The 16,761-nt window shown below is 39.4% G+C and overlaps 1 protein-coding gene across 12 annotated transcripts in view; it reads right to left on the bottom strand.

Moving 5' to 3' along the window:
- DNAH12 (dynein axonemal heavy chain 12) overlaps positions 1 to 16,761 on the bottom strand; it is a 60,832-nt gene that overhangs the window by 40,417 nt on the left and 3,654 nt on the right. For 7 of the 12 annotated variants that reach the window (XR_010475185.1, XR_010475184.1, XR_010475183.1 and 4 more), the window contains 17 exons: positions 16,360 to 16,450; positions 16,051 to 16,077; positions 14,994 to 15,183; positions 14,616 to 14,691; positions 13,573 to 13,731; positions 12,719 to 12,914; positions 11,346 to 11,534; positions 10,148 to 10,298; positions 9,942 to 10,033; positions 9,510 to 9,688; positions 6,206 to 6,341; positions 5,216 to 5,341; positions 4,633 to 4,767; positions 3,435 to 3,628; positions 2,544 to 2,781; positions 1,577 to 1,762; positions 445 to 645 (listed from right to left, as the gene is read on the bottom strand). Coding sequence is in view for 8 of the 12 variants with exons in the window: in XM_013369604.3 (XP_013225058.2) it covers positions 445 to 645; positions 1,577 to 1,762; positions 2,544 to 2,781; positions 3,435 to 3,628; positions 4,633 to 4,767; positions 5,216 to 5,341; positions 6,206 to 6,341; positions 9,510 to 9,688; positions 9,942 to 10,033; positions 10,148 to 10,298; positions 11,346 to 11,534; positions 12,719 to 12,914; positions 13,573 to 13,731; positions 14,616 to 14,691; positions 14,994 to 15,183; positions 16,051 to 16,077; positions 16,360 to 16,450 (2,566 nt within the window). In the remaining 4 variants the exon portion in view is untranslated. Of the gene's footprint in view, positions 1 to 444; positions 646 to 1,576; positions 1,763 to 2,543; positions 2,782 to 3,434; positions 3,629 to 4,632; positions 4,768 to 5,215; positions 5,342 to 6,205; positions 6,342 to 9,509; positions 9,689 to 9,941; positions 10,034 to 10,147; positions 10,302 to 11,345; positions 11,535 to 12,718; positions 12,915 to 13,572; positions 13,732 to 14,615; positions 14,692 to 14,993; positions 15,184 to 16,050; positions 16,078 to 16,359; positions 16,451 to 16,761 lie in introns of those variants that run through there. The other 5 variants (XM_065075722.1, XM_065075721.1, XM_065075724.1 and 2 more) reach the window with 5 other exon arrangements.

Raw genomic sequence — 16,761 nt, 5'->3', positions numbered from 1 at the left:
TATTTTACTACCTATGGTCACTCAGCCTGCTTGAACCGTAAGATGTCCTACATAAACCAACAAAGGACTAGGGAGGGTAACTGCAAAGCAATCTCCCCAGTGTCTCCTCTGTCAGTAGTAGTGTTAGCACCACAAAGACCCTGACAATACAGAAGCATGTATAGAGCAATCCCTGCATTGCTCTGAGGTCTGGTTAGAAAACCTTCCCCCAGCCCTCAAGAAGTTTCTTTGCCCAGACAAAACCACTATAGTCCAAAATTGGAGTCCAAAACTCAAGGATTAGGTCACTAAATGTTCTTATTAACAAGAATAAAACCATAATTTCCAGTTATTAAGCAGCAAGTATTCCATTAACAATTAACAATAAAGACGTAATACAATGGGCATACTCTTACATTATAGTTATCCCGCAAATAACACCGGTAAAACAAATTCTCATCGTACCCTGATTTCTTTGTCAAACGGTTTAATGAAAGGTGAGCCTCTCATTGTCTGAGTTTTTGTGATCTGATCATCAAGAATAGCTTGAATCTCATCCACCGCACTCAGAATATGAACACCAGTCCCTTGATGCACGTTTGTACTGAAGGAAATTGATTCCCAGGTTTCCATCATGGCATTCATTGTTTTCTCTAAGGAAAATTCCTACAGTTTCAAAATAAAACAGTTTCTTTTTAGTCACTGCATTATTTTTTCTAGCTTGCTAATTGAATATATAAGATCGTCTAGCTCAATAAGCTATTTTGCTCTAATAGCATAAATTATTATTTTTCTTTGTATATCATTTTCTAGTGCACAGAGGCAGTACACTCAGGAAATACCGATGATACAACACGAGATGCAAATGTTTACACACTCACTGTCACCATCTGATGGGCCAAAGTCTCACCCAATCTGTTGTGCTGCTGCCGTGGTTCAGCCCCATCCAGCAACTGAGCGCAACACGGCAGCTCGCTCACTCGCTCTCCCCCCGGGTGGGAGGGGGGAGAGAATCAGAGGAGTAAAAGTGAGAAAACGTGTGCGTTGAGATAAAGACAGCTTAATAAATAAAGCAAAAGCCGCACACACGAGCAAAGCAAACCAGGAAATTCATTTACTACTTCCCATTTGCAGGCAGGTGTTCAGCCATCTCCAGGAAAGCAGGGCTCCATCACGCATGACCATGACTTGGGAAGACAAATGCCGTAACTCCAAACATCCCCCCCTTCCTTTTTTCTTTCCCCAAACTCTACACTGAGCACGATGTCACACGCTGTTGAACAGCCCTCTGGCCAGTTTGGTCAGCTGTCCCGGCTCTGCCTCCTCCCAGCTTCTTGTGCACCTGGCACAGAGCAAGAGGCTGAAAGGTCCTTGGCTACTACTCAGCAACAACCAAAACTTCAGAGTGTTATCGACATTATCCTCATTCTAAACCCAAAATACAGCAACAAACCAGCTAGTAGGAAGAAAACTAACTCTATCCCAGCCAAACCCATGACAGTTGCACAAGGGCAAAGACAAAAATTCTAGTAAGACATAAAAGCCATCACTGAGAAACATGATATTGTATTTGTCTCTATCAGATCTCTGTGCTTACCTTGCTCGCAGCTACACTGATAGCTTCAAACTGGTCAAAATAAGGGGCTAGATCCTGCTTTAAAACTTTTCTCAGGGTAGTTCCAGAGTTTGGTGTTAAATCAGATCCTATTATATTTGACATCTGCTGCCAATGACGAGGTCTCAACCCGGGGTTACAAAACACAGTCACAGTGGGAACATACTCCTAAGTGAGAAAAAACATTTATAAAGTAAAAATTGTGATGTGCATTTTTTCTTGACTTTTTAATCCTCTTCGATGTGCATTTAAAATTCTGGTGCAGTAGTAGATGACATGAAAATCTTTTCAGAAAAGTGCAGATGGATCCATTCAGTTATTTACTAAATAATTATGGTAAATTACTGAAGAAGAAATATAAAACTATTAAGCGCAGTCTTAGCAGAAAAAAGTAACAATTTTTCAGTGATCTTCTGTTAAATAGGGCTTCCATTAACATAACCTATTGTGCCATTTCAAAATTCCCAACTACATCCTTAAATGTTTCTCTGCATCCACAAACTAGTTTTCTGCTCTATGTGTCCACTCTTTAACAATTCACATTCCTAAACTACGAAGATATCCAAAATCCAATTTTATTAACTAGGACAGCACCATCTGCAAGTGGTGATTCAGATAGGAGTCTGACAGATAGGATTCAGATAGGAGTCTGACAGATAGGATTCAGATAGGAGTCTGACAGATAGGATTCAGATAGGAGTCTGACAGATAGGATTCAGATAGGAGTCTGACAGATAGGATTCAGATAGGAGTCGATTCAGATAGGTGATTCAGATAGGTGATTCAGATAGGTGATTCAGATAGGTGATTCAGATAGGTGATTCAGATAGGTGATTCAGATAGGTGATTCAGATAGGTGATTCAGATAGGTGTCTGACACTGCATCATCTACCTATACCAAGCACTTGGCCCTCTACATCAAATGTTAATATCCCACACTTTTTCTTACCTTGAAGTCTTTAATCTGCACCAGGATTGAAGAACACATTGAAACTGTTGGACTTTCCTTGGTTTCTTCTTTCTTTTCTTCTTTAGTTCTGGGTTGTATTATCTTTTTTGACTCCTGTTGCATTTTCTTCTCCTTTTGTTGGAACTGTTTCGACATTCTGTATATCTCTCTAAAAAACTCATCAACCTCAGCTTCCATGGTTTCCCCATTTAGTTCCAAAAAGTCACCATCCATCCACCTGTGAAAAACCACGAGGTTAGAAAACAGAGTGACAAACAGTCCACAAACAACTAACACTTTGTTTGCAAATCAAACAAAACGTAGATTAATAGTTATTTAAATTCGAGCAAAGTGCCTGTTTCCAGTTATTGTCATTCTATGCAAAATTCTAATGCACAACTAAAGGTGACCTGACCACGCTCTTCTGTGTATTTGCATCATTCTCTCAAGTCAGTCACATACTGAAGCCAAGTAACTGCACTGACTAAGAAATATTTAAGTGAAGCTCTGGATAGAGATCAACATATGACATAAAATATTTTTTACAACCCATACTTTCTAGCCATATCACATATTAACTTCCAAAGAGTGCAGGAATTGGTAAATAATCTCACCAATGTAGACTCAGACTACAGTTCTTGTGACAGGATCTAACCAGCAGACAGCAATGTCACCATTTGAGCACATCTCTGTGGCATTTTGGACAGCCATTAGGTTAAAAAGGGTTTTCGTTACATATAGATTGTGAGCTTTCTAACTGAACTTCTTCCTTTTCTACTATACAAAATGGCCCATAACTAATCAACAAATCCATATCATACATCTGTCATGGAAAAAAAAGGCAAGAGCATTTGCCCCACTCTCCCTCATCAGCTTCAAGAGCTGAATTACCTTTTTTCTGTTCGTTGCCATTTCAGCATAAGAGTAAAGAGCTTCTGATATGGTTCAATCTCGGCTTTTACATTGCTGAGGAGTGGGAAGTCGCTCAGTCTCCATTCAAACAGTCTCTCTTCTTTATTAATAAAAGCTATTGTTTCATCAGCCTCCTGTATGCGTTTCTGTAATGCCCTCAGTTCAGCCACATACTGAAACGAAATAATTGTATGTCTTGAGAGATAACCAAGTTATGCTCTAAACTGCCATCAAAAAAGGTATCCTAATATAATAAGCACTCATATTTATTAAAATTTTAGAAAACGTGAGTTAAAAATTCAACTTCTTATCCTTAAGTAGAAACAGTGTGAAGAACTCAGATTAACACTGAGAAAAATAAAGTTGGTTTTATCATTGCTGAATTTAAGAGAAGAGAACCATTTCTAAAATGTTTGAGCTTTAAAATCCACCGTTCCAAGAAGCAAGCAGCCATGTTTTTATGGACCTGACATATAAGAGCAACTGGGATTTATCAGCTTAGGATTTCTGCTTTGTGCTTTGAAGTGTTTAGCTTGGGAAAAAACCTAAGCCCAATTGTAACATCCTCCAATTAAAACACAAGACATGCTCTGGCAATTATAAACTACCTCTAGAAATTTGTAAAGTTTTGGAGTCAATGGTCTTAATTAGCAGAAGAATAAAATGTTGAGGTTCATAGGAAACAGAAAAATCAAATTGCTACCAATCGCTCTATCCTGCTATTATTTCCATCAGTTCCTCAGTATATCAAAAACAGGAACGGAAATGCTGATCCCACTTAGGTGACTTGCAAATAATGTCGCTGGGGCCAGAATTCCATGCTTTATACAAACCAGAGCAAAAAAACCCAAACCACCAAGCCCAAACCAAAAACATTTGCTTTAGACATCTGTAACACATCAGTTCTTGCTGGGATTACCTCTCAGCTAAATGAAACACAACTTCATAACAAACCTTCCTTTAAGTCAAACGTTATTGCCAATGAAATACAAAATGGGGAGGGGAAGCAGCAGAGGTCACTTTATGAGTTTGTTCATTGTGGCAAGAGGATAATGAACATTTTGGTTCACATTTGTTAAAATAACTAATGGCTTTTAATTCTAAGTGTCTTCCATGACCCCTGCGTATTAAATGTACAAAACATTTCTACCCATTTTACACGAAATATTAATCAGACCTCTGGCATGCAATCCAGGTCTGAGTAGTCTTCAAACTCCGCCACGGCACGCGACAGCTTGTCTAATTCCACCATCAGTTTCTCAGATTTCTGTAATACTTCTTGCTCTCCTTTACGTTTAGACTGCTCGATCAGCTACAAAACAATTGGTGGGGTTTTTTAATGGTGAAAAAGCAATGTAAAAGAGGTTGAGTTCTTTCAATTATTAACATACATAGTCCAATCTAAATTAAACATTTAGTGCAAACAGACAGAAAATAAACAAGAAAGATAAGTTATTATCCTTACAATAACTGAAATTTCGTCAGGAGTTGCTTTTTATACATCCCATTTAAGTGTGTGAAACCTCAGTATGTTAACATGGAACCCTTATCTCAATAATCACGGCAGTTAGGATGGCCTTAAAGGGCTCCCTCAGCAACCAGACAAAAGGCCTGAAAACACATTATTTATGCATGTCTAAATTAGCACGGTTCACATTATACGTGCAGATACATTTAGCCTGATGAGGAAATAAATAGCTCAAGTAAAGTGAAAAGTTTAACAAGTCAAAATACACCACAAACTAAGAAAATGCTCTTACATCATCATGCTCATCAAAAACAGGGTTGATGTTCTTTGGCCATAGTATAACTGTTGTATTCAGTGCAATGTCTTCAGGAGCAAATAAGAAAACATCTAACAAGTAATTCATTTGCCGACAGCGCTCCTATAAATTATAAAGAGATTTCGCAAAACTTTAGTTATCATTGCTCTGTTTAAAATACATGGCAGGACAATATTACCTATAAAGACAAAATAGAACTCTACATTTCCCAGACTTCTCAGAATTCAGAGCTATCTCAGCCAATTGAATATTAATATTTAAAATACATACAAAAAGTTATTCAAATCCCTGCCTATCGTGAGATTCTTTCTCTAAATATGACCCCTGTGGCCTGTAAATTTACATGCAAAAGCTTAATATTATTTAAAAATATTAAAAATACGAATTCTGCAGAATAAATGTGTGTTATATTCACAGACATATTACCATAACAGAAAATCCGATACATATCATCATAACATATAGCAAAGAGCTGCTTCTCCAGTAAGATTTTTGGCTGACCCACACAAGGTTTCAGTTTCGTCTCTGGGCATTACACCCCAAGCACTACTGCTCCTGCAACATCTTCTATATTCTGCTCAAACACTACGTCGTTTCTTGCGTGTTCAAAGTCATGATTTCTTAGACGTGAAATTCTCTTCACACTTGTTTCATTTCCAAATAGCTTTTTAAGCAGCCCTGATGTAAGTCTCTAGGTACAAACAATAAACTGAGTGTACTACAACCTGCTGATTTATTACAAGCTGCATTTCCTCACTGACATGCAGAACACCTGGGAATGGGAAATAAACTAAGTCAAATGGCAAAGCTGGACTTCCCACATCTCTGCCAAGTAGCACAGAGGGTCCAGTTTACTCATACATGCAGAATGATCAGACAAAAGTCTTGGTGCTCCAGAATGAATTCTGTATTTGTATAGGCCAGCGTGTTTGGTAAAAGATTAAGAATTACAGAATAGTCATTTACCTTGATCCTTAATGACAGGTCCTGAATGCCTTCAGTTTTGACCTTCTTTATGTAAGCTATTGTTTCCACCATTTCCTCTGTTGTCTCAGGAACTTTTAATGCACGTTTCTTAATTGTTTCAAATTCCCTGCATATCCTAGAGATTTAACATAAAATATCAAAATTTTAAGATTTTAGTTTGACTGGCTTCAAGTTCAGCTTTAACGGAATTAAAAGTTCAAATTACTTCTTTAAGTATCATCCCTGTACTAACTCCATTACTTTATGAAACAAAATGGGGAATAGGACCAAGTCAGCCTAGAAAAATACTGTTTATTAACTTGCAATAACTGAAATATCTTGTCATTTTGGTAATGTGGAATCGCTATAAAACTTGACTATAACTGTTCATTTTAAGCAAACAATTTAATATGACCTTACTCCTTATTTAATACATACCTGCAAATTAACCTTTAAAATTATCAGTGTTATTATGTCATTATCTACGAAAACGTAGAGGTATCTGTCTTGTAATAAGAGAATCTAGCTAGGCTTTCCTTTGAGAGCGCAGTAGTACCATATTTCACAAGTCAAAAAGCAGGACAGTGATGAAGCCCTTTGACCTTTGAGGAAGTTGATGAGGCCTCTACAGGCAGCTGAGAGCAGCGGCACAGTCACAGGCCCTGGTTGTGGTGGGGATTTTAGCTTCCCTGGTGTTTGTTGGAAGGACGACTCGGCCGGCCAGCCACAGTCCAGGAGGTTCCTCCAGTGCCTTGATGATAACTTTGTGATGCCAAGGGTGGAGGAGCCGACCAGGAGAGGTGCACTGCTGGACCTCATCCTCACTAACAAGGAGGGGCTGGTTGAAGCGGTAAAGGTTGAGGGCTGCCTTGGTTGCAATGACCATGAGATGGTGGGGTTCAGGATCCCCTGTGGCAGGAGCAGGATAGCAAGCAGAATTGCAACCCTGGACTTCAGCAGGGCAAATTTGGCCTTTTCAGGCAATTGCTGGGGGAAATCCCATGGGCAAGACTGCTTGAAGGTAAAGGGGCCCAAGATAGTTGGTCAGTGTTCAGGGACTGTTTCTACCAGGCACAAGATCATAGGATCCTGACACGTAGGAAGTCAAGGAAGGGAGCCAGGAGACCTGCGTGGTTGAACAGGGAACTGCTGGGTATGCTCAAGCAGAAGAGGAGAGTTTATAGATCATGGAAGGAGGGGCTGGCCACCTGGGGAGAACATAAGGTGTTTGTCAGAGGGTGTAGGGAGGCAACTAGGAAAGCTAAGGCCTCCTTAGAATTAAACCTGGCGAGAGGGGTCAAGGACAACAGAAAGAGCTTTTTGCAATATGTGGCAGATAAAACTAACACCAGAGGCAATGTATGCTCGCTGATGAATGGGGTGGGTGCCCTGGTGACAGAAGACACAGAGAAGGCAGAGTTACTGAATGCCTTCTTTGTCTCTGTCTGCTCTGCCGGAGGCTGTCCTGAGGATACCGCACTGCTGAGGCCCCAGAGGAAGGCAGGACAATGGAGGAGTTTGCCTCGGTTGATGAGGACTGGGTTCGGGAGCAGTTAAGCAATCTGGACATCCATAAATCCATGGGTCCGGATGGGATGCACCTGCAGGTGCTGACGGAGCTTGCTGAGGTCATTGCTGGGCCACTCTCCATCATCTTTGCCAAGTCTTGGGAAATGGGAGAGGTGCCTGAGGACTGGGGGAAAGCAAGTGTCACTCCAGTCTTCAAAAAGGGCAAGAAGGAGGACCTGGGCAACTATAGACCAGTCAGCCTCACCTCCATCCCTGAGAAACTGATGGAACAACTTCTCCTTGGTGCCATCTCAAGGCATATCAGGGATAGGAGGGTCATTAAAGGGCAGTCAACATGGCTTCACCAAAGGGAAGTCGTGCTTGACCAACCTCATTGACTTTTATGAGGACATAACAAGATGGACGGATGATGGCAGAGCGGTGGACGTGATCTACCTTGACTTGAGTGAGGCATTTGACACAGTGTCCCACAGCATCATCACAGCTAAACTGAGGGAGTGCGGTCTGGATGAGCGGGTAGCGAGATGGACTGCGAACTGGCTGAAGGGAAGAAGCCAGAGAGTTGTGGTCAATGGGGTGGAGTCCAGTTAGAGGCCTGTACCTAGTGGAGTGCCTTAAGGGTCAGTACTGGGGCCTATATTGTTTAATATCAATGATTTGGACGAGGGAATAGAGTGCACTATCAACAAGTTTGCTGAGGACACCAAGCTGGGAGGAGTGGCTGACACTGGAAGCTGTGCTGCCATCAGAGACCTGGACAGGCTGGAGAGTTGGGTGGGGAAAAATGTAATGAAATATAACAAGGGAAAGTGTAGAGTCTTGAATCTAGGTAGGAACAACCCCAGGTTCCAGTATAAATTGGGGAATGACCTGTTGGAGAGCAGCATAGGGGAAAGGGACCTGGGGGTCCTGGGGACAGCAGGGTGACCATGAGCCAGCACTGGGCCCTTGTGGCCAGGAAGCCAATGGTACCTGGGGTGGGTTAGAAGGGGGTGGTCAGTAGGTCAGAGAGGTTCTCCTGCCCCTCTGCTCTGCCCTGGGGAGACCACACCTGGAATATTGTGTCCAGTTGTGGCCCCTCAGTTCCAGCAGGACAGGGAACTGCTGGAGAGAGTCCAGCGCAGCCACCAAGATGCTGGAGGGAGTGGAGCATCTCCCGTGTGAGGAAAGGCTGAGGGAGCTGGGGCTCTTTAGCTTGGAGGAGACTGTGGGGTGACCTTATTAATGCTTACAAATATGGAAAGGGTAAGTGTCAGGAGGATGGAGCCAGGCTCTTCCTGGTGACAACCACTGCTAGGACAAGGGGTAATGGGTTCAAATTGGAACACAGGAGGTTCCACTTAAATTTGAGAAGAAACTTCTTCTCAGTAAGGGTAACACACACTGGCCCAGGCTGCCCAGGGAGGTTGTGGAGTCTCCTTCTGTGCAGACATTCCAACCCGCCTGGACACCTTCCTGTGTAACCTCATCTGGGTGTTCCTGCTCCATGGGGGGATTGCACTGGATGAGCTTTTGAGGTCCCTTCCAATCTCTGACATTCTGTGATTCTGTCACCTTTTAGATCCTCGTTATCTAAGTTTATTAGTAAGGTTCTCTACTAGTTCTTGAGTCTAAAGCACAGGAAAACAAATAGATCAGCTGGTGGAATTTCCATGAGATCAATAGTAGCCAAGAGACTTCACTGAACAAGGGTATGGCATGTTTGCATTTCTTCTACACGTTTCTACTACACATTTAACACATATTGTATTCATGAGTGAAAAATTCTACTTACTTTTTATTTTCCTCTCTGTGATTCGCAGCTACTCTATCCATTAGCATTTTTGCAAAGGTGTTTGCGTTACTAACCAAACCTTGCTTTAAATCCTCACAATTCAAAGAGATCATAGGGAAATAAGCCATCTCTGGTAAACTCAAGATTTCCTTCTTGAGAGTGAGGAATTCGTCTATGAACTTAAGAAAATGTTAGATTTTACACTTCAGAGCTGTTATTTAACTACTTGGCTACACAAATAAGTATCACACATTGAAGAAAATAAGTATTTTTTTTCTATTTACAGACTTTTAGTGAAAAAAAACACTTATGTTGTAGATTTGTAAGCAATAAACATAATTTTTAGCTAAAGGCTAAGCACCCATTATCCTCTATTCATTATTGCTGTATGTTGAGTAAAGATTATATATAAAATGAAGAATTAAAACTTACAGCAGTATATTCATCAAAAGTGTGTTCTTCTGCTTCAAATCTTTGTATCCGTGCCTCTGCAGTCCCGTCTACAAGCCAGCCATACCTTTCAACTGCAATTCAGTAATATTACATTAATATTATTACAACACATACACTGTACTGTACAGTAAGTTGCTTATTGCAAAGAAGTAACACAGTTATTTAAACACTTATCTATCACTCACCATAGTTTTCAAAATATTCCTTTGGATCTTCTAGGTTGTCTCTGATAGATTTTTTCAGTGTTGATGTGGCCCATTCCATGATGTGATGAGGCAGCTCAGCGTCCAGCCTTGCAGTGTCTCCCATCAGCCAAGACCGTATTGTCTGGATGTTCTAAAAGGAGGGCAAGTTCTGATTATTTAAATTTTAAAAAGCAATGCAGGGATACACAGATTTTAAAAGTAAGTTGCAATCTGTAGAAGACACTGTATCCAGGAAAGTGAGAGACCCTTATCACAAGCAAGGCTGGGTGCTTCATACACACCCAGGACAACTCTTCCTGATTCAGAAAGTTTAACAGGAAACATGTAAAACAGACAAAACATAATTATCCAGTCTTACATAAATTCTATCCTATGTGCTAACACACCAAACTAAACCCAAACCACCGCTCTGAAAGTACCATCATGTATGACCGAAGACCAAGACTGAGTTCGCAGGGACACATGTAAAGCCCCCAGAAAGACTGTCATCCCTGGACTCACAGGTTGGTCCCCAACACATAAATCTTTATATATCGCATATATTAGTTGTTAGGTATTTGAGGCTTTTCTTTTTCTTAGAAAGAAAAGGAATATCAACTCTATTTTTCCTTGTCTTTCTCTGGGGATCTTAATTATCAATGCAAGTTTATTGAAAACCATCACACATAACTAAGGTTCTAATTATATTTCTATGTTAAATGTTAGTTGACAGAAAGTATACACTGCAAAACTACTTCATTTTCCACGTTAAAAATAAATAGATAAATAAATTAGAATACGTGGTTACTTAAAGCACCCTCAGGTTTCCTAAACATACCAAAGAAGAAAATGAAAAGGTCAAGATAACCTAGCTAGTTCTCTTTCCTGGGTAAGCTTTCAGCCTGCGATGAAACAACGAACAAGCAGACAGTAATTTGTAGACGTACACACAGATTTGCAGATTAAAACAGAGGACTACATCAGTGGCAGGTGTACCAGTTTTTAATGAACAAGGAAGAACAAAATGGAGTTCTGCTGGACATCAAGATTCATTATGTGACCTGCAGAACAGTCAAGGAAAATCAATACCAGAAGTTGCATTCCACTTCCCATTACCATGGTAGTCAGAGTGCTGAATTACTAATACTTTCTGGTACTGAGCAACTTAGCAGTTACATATGTAAAGATAAAAGCACACCTCGAAGGTCTGTCCTATACGATTTACTATAAACAGAATTGCTTCTTCTAGGTCTTGGAAGCTTGGATAAAACTCCATTTTCTTTTCCTCAAGAGTCAATTCCATCTTAAATACAGGTAGACAGCTTCTGTCTTCAGGATCAAACAGTTTCACAAAAGCTTCAACCGTTCTCGTCAATAAGTCTTTCAGCTGGGTAATAACACACACCACCTGTTAGTTAGAGAACAGAAAGCCCCATCCCACTTGCCCTTCCCTCAGGAAAGCAGGATTGCCGTTCTTGGTGGTACTTCTGGCCCAATTCACGGATTACTGAAGCAGTGTGAACGCTTCTCACGACTGCAGTGGGTACGAGTCCCAGCCCTCAGCGGATGCACACTGATGAACAAGCAACAGGCATTTCAAGAAAGCCCATGCATTTTTATTTGCTAAAAGAGTCTGCTAGTAACACACACTTCAGTGTAAAGGAAATGTCTGGAATGCATTTTCCTCTGACTTTTTTCTTTTAATATGACAATGATTTTATTAGACTATTGCTCCATCATTTTTCTACAGAGTAAATAAAGGTTTAATCTCTAAAACTGACTGCCTTCTCAAACTGCTGAACATACATATTCCCACTGATTACTATACTCTTAAATACAACAATGTAAACCACAGGTGTTTTAAATTAACTGGAAACTAACAGATTATAAATTTTCAGTAAGCTAACGACTTTGAAAACCAACTGTCTCAGTTGGAAATTGGTGATTTCATTTGAACGGGTTTTTTTTATTATTAGGAAATAGAACAATTGGAAGTTCCTAAAACAAACAAACCAACCCAAGAAACACTTCATATAACTTCCACCTTGATATGCATAATCAGGGAGAAAAAAACAAAATGAAACACCTCACAAAGCATTGTGATATAATTTTCCACAGCAAATAAATAGGCTCAAAAATTTTGCAGAACTATAACCACCTGCATACACATTAGCAGAACTGGGCTTAATCAGTCGGTGTAAGTATGTTTATTAATACTGTCAAGGGAGAGAAACCTGGTTTCGTTCATTTTACTAATATATGACATGTAATCGCATTGCAACGATTGGCGATAGGAAGGGTCCTGAGAACACCGAGATATTTCCTTCTTTAGACTAATGACATTCTAGGTGGAAGAACGAATAAATTTTCTGTGTCTAAAACACCAGAAGAAGTAGACAAGACCATGTACTTCTTTTAAATTAGGGAAGTCAAAAATATTTCACACTTTTACTACTTGATTGGATTTTATGCAACAGATGGCTACACAGGCCCCATATCATACAGTGTGACGAGCCATGAAAATCACTTAAATTTCACGTTAAGTTTATCATGAAGAGGAAAGATTTTTACCTGATTAGACATTAGTGTATCCACACATTTATAAAAGGAGTCTGTCTGATCCGGCTTCACACCCTTCAACACCTCCTGCTGAGTAAAGAGAGTGATGACTCTCTGATACCATGTATTCAATAGCTTCTCTGCTGATTTCGAACAGCATAGAGAGACATCAGTCTTGAGAGAGTCACAGTCAACCGGCCCTTTCAATCTAGAAAATAAATCACAAGCAACTTTATAAGCAACATTAAAAACACCAGGGAGTAAAGTCACAGTAATCTACACTGTATTTCAAACCCATTCGTTTTTAGCAGAAAGCACAGTGTGAACCCAAGCGTCACTTCTGTAGACTTCAAGGAGGAAAATAATATCACAAACCCAAGAAATAAAGATCAGTTACCAGAAAAAACGAGGGAAAATATATATTTTTAAAATTATGAAAATGAAAAGTTCGAAGATTAAAAATAGAATTCAACTGATGAAAATCAGCAAGAAATTTGATCTTCAGGGCTAGTGCACAATGCGCTACAGACACTAATACTACTAGAGTCAATTTTTTAAATGCTACTTTGATCAGACTTCTATGGGGATCACGGCATTAAGATTCAATAAATAATCTTTACAGAATTAAAGGCAAAACATATGTCAAAAGGGCTGATTTGAGGAGCAATAAAATATTTATACACAACAGAGAGAAGAAAAGGTAAATGTTTCATAACACAAAGTAACCTACTAAAAGAACAATAAGTGACACATTGAAGAAATTTATTATATGAAAAACATTATGATAAAAACTAGAATTGAACAAACTCTTCTTTAGCAGCTTCAAAAACCTATACAAGTTAATAATGCACCAAAGCAGACTTTACCTGACACTTGACAAATCCACTATAAGAGTGGCAGAGAATGCTGCATAGCCAAAATCCAGTAAAGTTTTCATTGTGGGATGGAGAATGTGCAGCTTGGAAAGGATTTGCTTTTTTGCTCGGATAAAATTGTTATGCCATGGACTAGAAAAATCCAGGCCTCTGGAGAGAAAAACATACAAACAAACCAACCCACCACACAACAAAAAATGAACAAACAAACCACAACAAAACAAACAAACCAAAAGCTAAGAGCTCAAGCAATACTTGAATAAAACATTCTTGCATATAAAAAGCAGTATTAAAAAGCTCACTCCCTAACACGACTAGTTATTTAAGTGCCATACACATATCCTCAGTATGACAGAGTGGAAGCCATACTCTGATCAACCATGTTTTATACTCCAGAGTATTTTCAGATCACTTGCTTTTCCTGAAACTCTTTCAACATAAACTTCTAGCTTCACCAACTGCTAACAGCAAGTATTTATCATCAGTATTTAGAAGGCACACATTCTGATGCTTCAGCAAATTGTGCAGTTCAGATAACTATGTTTTGTCTACTCGAATTCCTCTTCTATTTTGGCAGAGCATAATAACCTTCCCCTGGGTCTCAAGGTTTCAGCTCATAACAGCCAGGTCATAGGAAAGCTCAGCATCAGCTGCAGTTGCAGCGTATTAACGTACTGCACAGTGCTGCTGTCTGCCAGCAAACTGCCCCGCAGGCACACGCGTCATTCCAGGGGTGGCTGCAACACAGCTTTAGTGTCTGGGCACTCAGAGCCAGAAGTCTCGTTTGCAGTCCTTAGCGTTACTTATGTAACTGTAACAACACTAATAAAGTACTATGAGTGTTAAAACTTCGTAAAGCAATCTGATGTAAGACACTCAAATATCAGATCCTCTACTGACAGAAAAAAAGTCTCATTAAGGGTCTCTAGAATTAGTATTGTGCCATAACTCTCTTCATGAAGCTCAACAAGAATTTCACTCATGCAACTGAGTGCGTTTTGCCAGTGGGTTATTTGCTGACTTAATCCACTCACACTGGCAATGCAGGCAAAGGTGCCTCCTCTTCATCCTCAAGTCCTTCTATGTCTGGTTTAACAAGAACACTTCGCACTAGGAAAAAATATATCAATATATGAACATTAGAAGACAATTAAGCCATATTCAATAGGCACTGTACTTCTTCAGTCTTTCTCCATGTTGAACCGAGTGCATAGTAGGATGCAAAGGTAACTGTATCATCCAAGTCTTCAAAATACATTCTCCCAATATAGTCTTACATCAAATTAACTAAACATGTTAAAGACTTAATGAAATAAGGTCATTATTTTCACTGGAAGAACACGGAACTGTTAATAATGTATTTAAATATATTAATACACTAATATTAATGTAGTGTAGTTTCTGGTACTTACCCATGTATCTTTTCATGCTCTTTTCATAATCACTTATTACCTCCCCCAAAAGCTTTTCAGTCAACAGCTGCTGATCTTTGCCTTCCATAAGTGCCTGTGGCACCAGTCTGAGCATGGACATCAGCCACTGCTGCTGAATGGGAGCCATCTGATTACTTTGCACACACTTCTTCATAAAGAGATACCTTTCCTGGAAAGACAATATTGTCAGAAGTCTAATAATTTGTTACGTAAATATTTTTGCATTAGGCTTGACAATTAAGTCTCTTTATTCACCACGGTTAGTAAAAATTGTCTCCCTATATCACTGCTTAAATACAAAATATTGTACTTTTTAGTGTGGCATTTTCCTTGCTTGTCTGCTGAAGTTCATGGTCCACAATAAAACAGGTCAGAAGTTCCTGTTATTACTCCTGGGACACACATTTACCTGGCAAAACCTACGCACAAACAGTGCTTTGTGTTTTGTTTTTTGGTGGTGGTTTGGTTTGTTTTCCCCCAAAGAAACAGGTATTTATGATTCTGAGTGATATGTTTGTTATTTTATAACAAAAGGGATCTGAATCTCATTGGTGTTCAGAATGAGTTGATCTAACATTGGCTTGGAAACATGGATGTTCCCTTAAGCTATTTAGTATAAATATTTTAATGCTAATAAAGTGGTTCTTAGAAATAGTATGTTATTTTAAAACTACACACGAATTCCAGGATGTGTACATGTTCTTCAAATCAGGCAAATAATGTCAAAGACTACATTTTGTACAGGCTAAAGTACAATCTGTGACCTCAAATGAAAAAAGTCTGAAGCCTGTTAGATTATTTTCTATGTAATGGTCTTTAAGGTTCAGATGAAAGCTTAAATTACTGATGGACATACTTTCTGTAAAAGAAAAATACTTTCCTTCTACTGGACCACAAGATTCTTGTTTTGCTTCCTGTTCCACTCTCCCCACAACAAGACTGTTTAACCGCCATTAATTCCACATAACAGACTCAACCCCTTTGAATAAGCGCCATTCACTCTTCCACTCTAAAAAGTCAGAAGAACTTGACTCACTCTTTGTTGTTTTTGCTCACTGTTCATCTGTATAAAAAGGAACAGAAAATTCCAATGTATTAACATGCAAACAAAAAACCCCATAGGAATATAAAATTTAACAAATATTCTTTCTAAATAAAAACCTTATTCCGTAGATATACAGGTATTGATTTCAGTTGGATTACTTGAGCATATAAATACATTTATGAGTTATTAAGAATTGAGTAAGTAGCTTTAAGTAAATACTATGCAGTAAGAAGCGTATATGCCCCAATAACAAAGAACGAAATAGGCAACAGCTGAAGTATGAACAAAACATTTTCTCACAGTGGAAGGCAGCTCTGGGATGGGGGGTACAGGATCTCTGTGATCTCTTTTTTCCATGGATATGTGATAGGTTTTCAAAGCCCGATCAATTCTGAAGGAAAGCATGGAATCAGAAGTGCAGAAAATCGACTAATAACATATTAAAAATAATGCTACCACGTCAATTGATGCAACCTGTTTTTGCATGTTTACCAGCTCTCTGATCACTAACAGGCAAGGCTGCCCTTGTGTACTCTGTCTTCACTTATACAAAGAGCCACACTTATCCTGACCACAATCACAATAAATCCATGCCTTGATCCACCTCACCCCATTGCCTACTGATGCTGTTAGGATTCATCTTACTTCTCCTCAAACAACTACAGCAGATCTTGTCTGGCTATACTACTGAAAGTTCAGAAC

The sequence above is a fragment of the Columba livia genome, chromosome 10 (assembly GCF_036013475.1).
Source record: "Columba livia isolate bColLiv1 breed racing homer chromosome 10, bColLiv1.pat.W.v2, whole genome shotgun sequence".
NCBI lineage: Eukaryota > Metazoa > Chordata > Aves > Columbiformes > Columbidae > Columba > Columba livia.
Note: the sequence above shows the minus strand (reverse complement) of the source record. Positions and strands in the feature narration are given on the sequence as shown.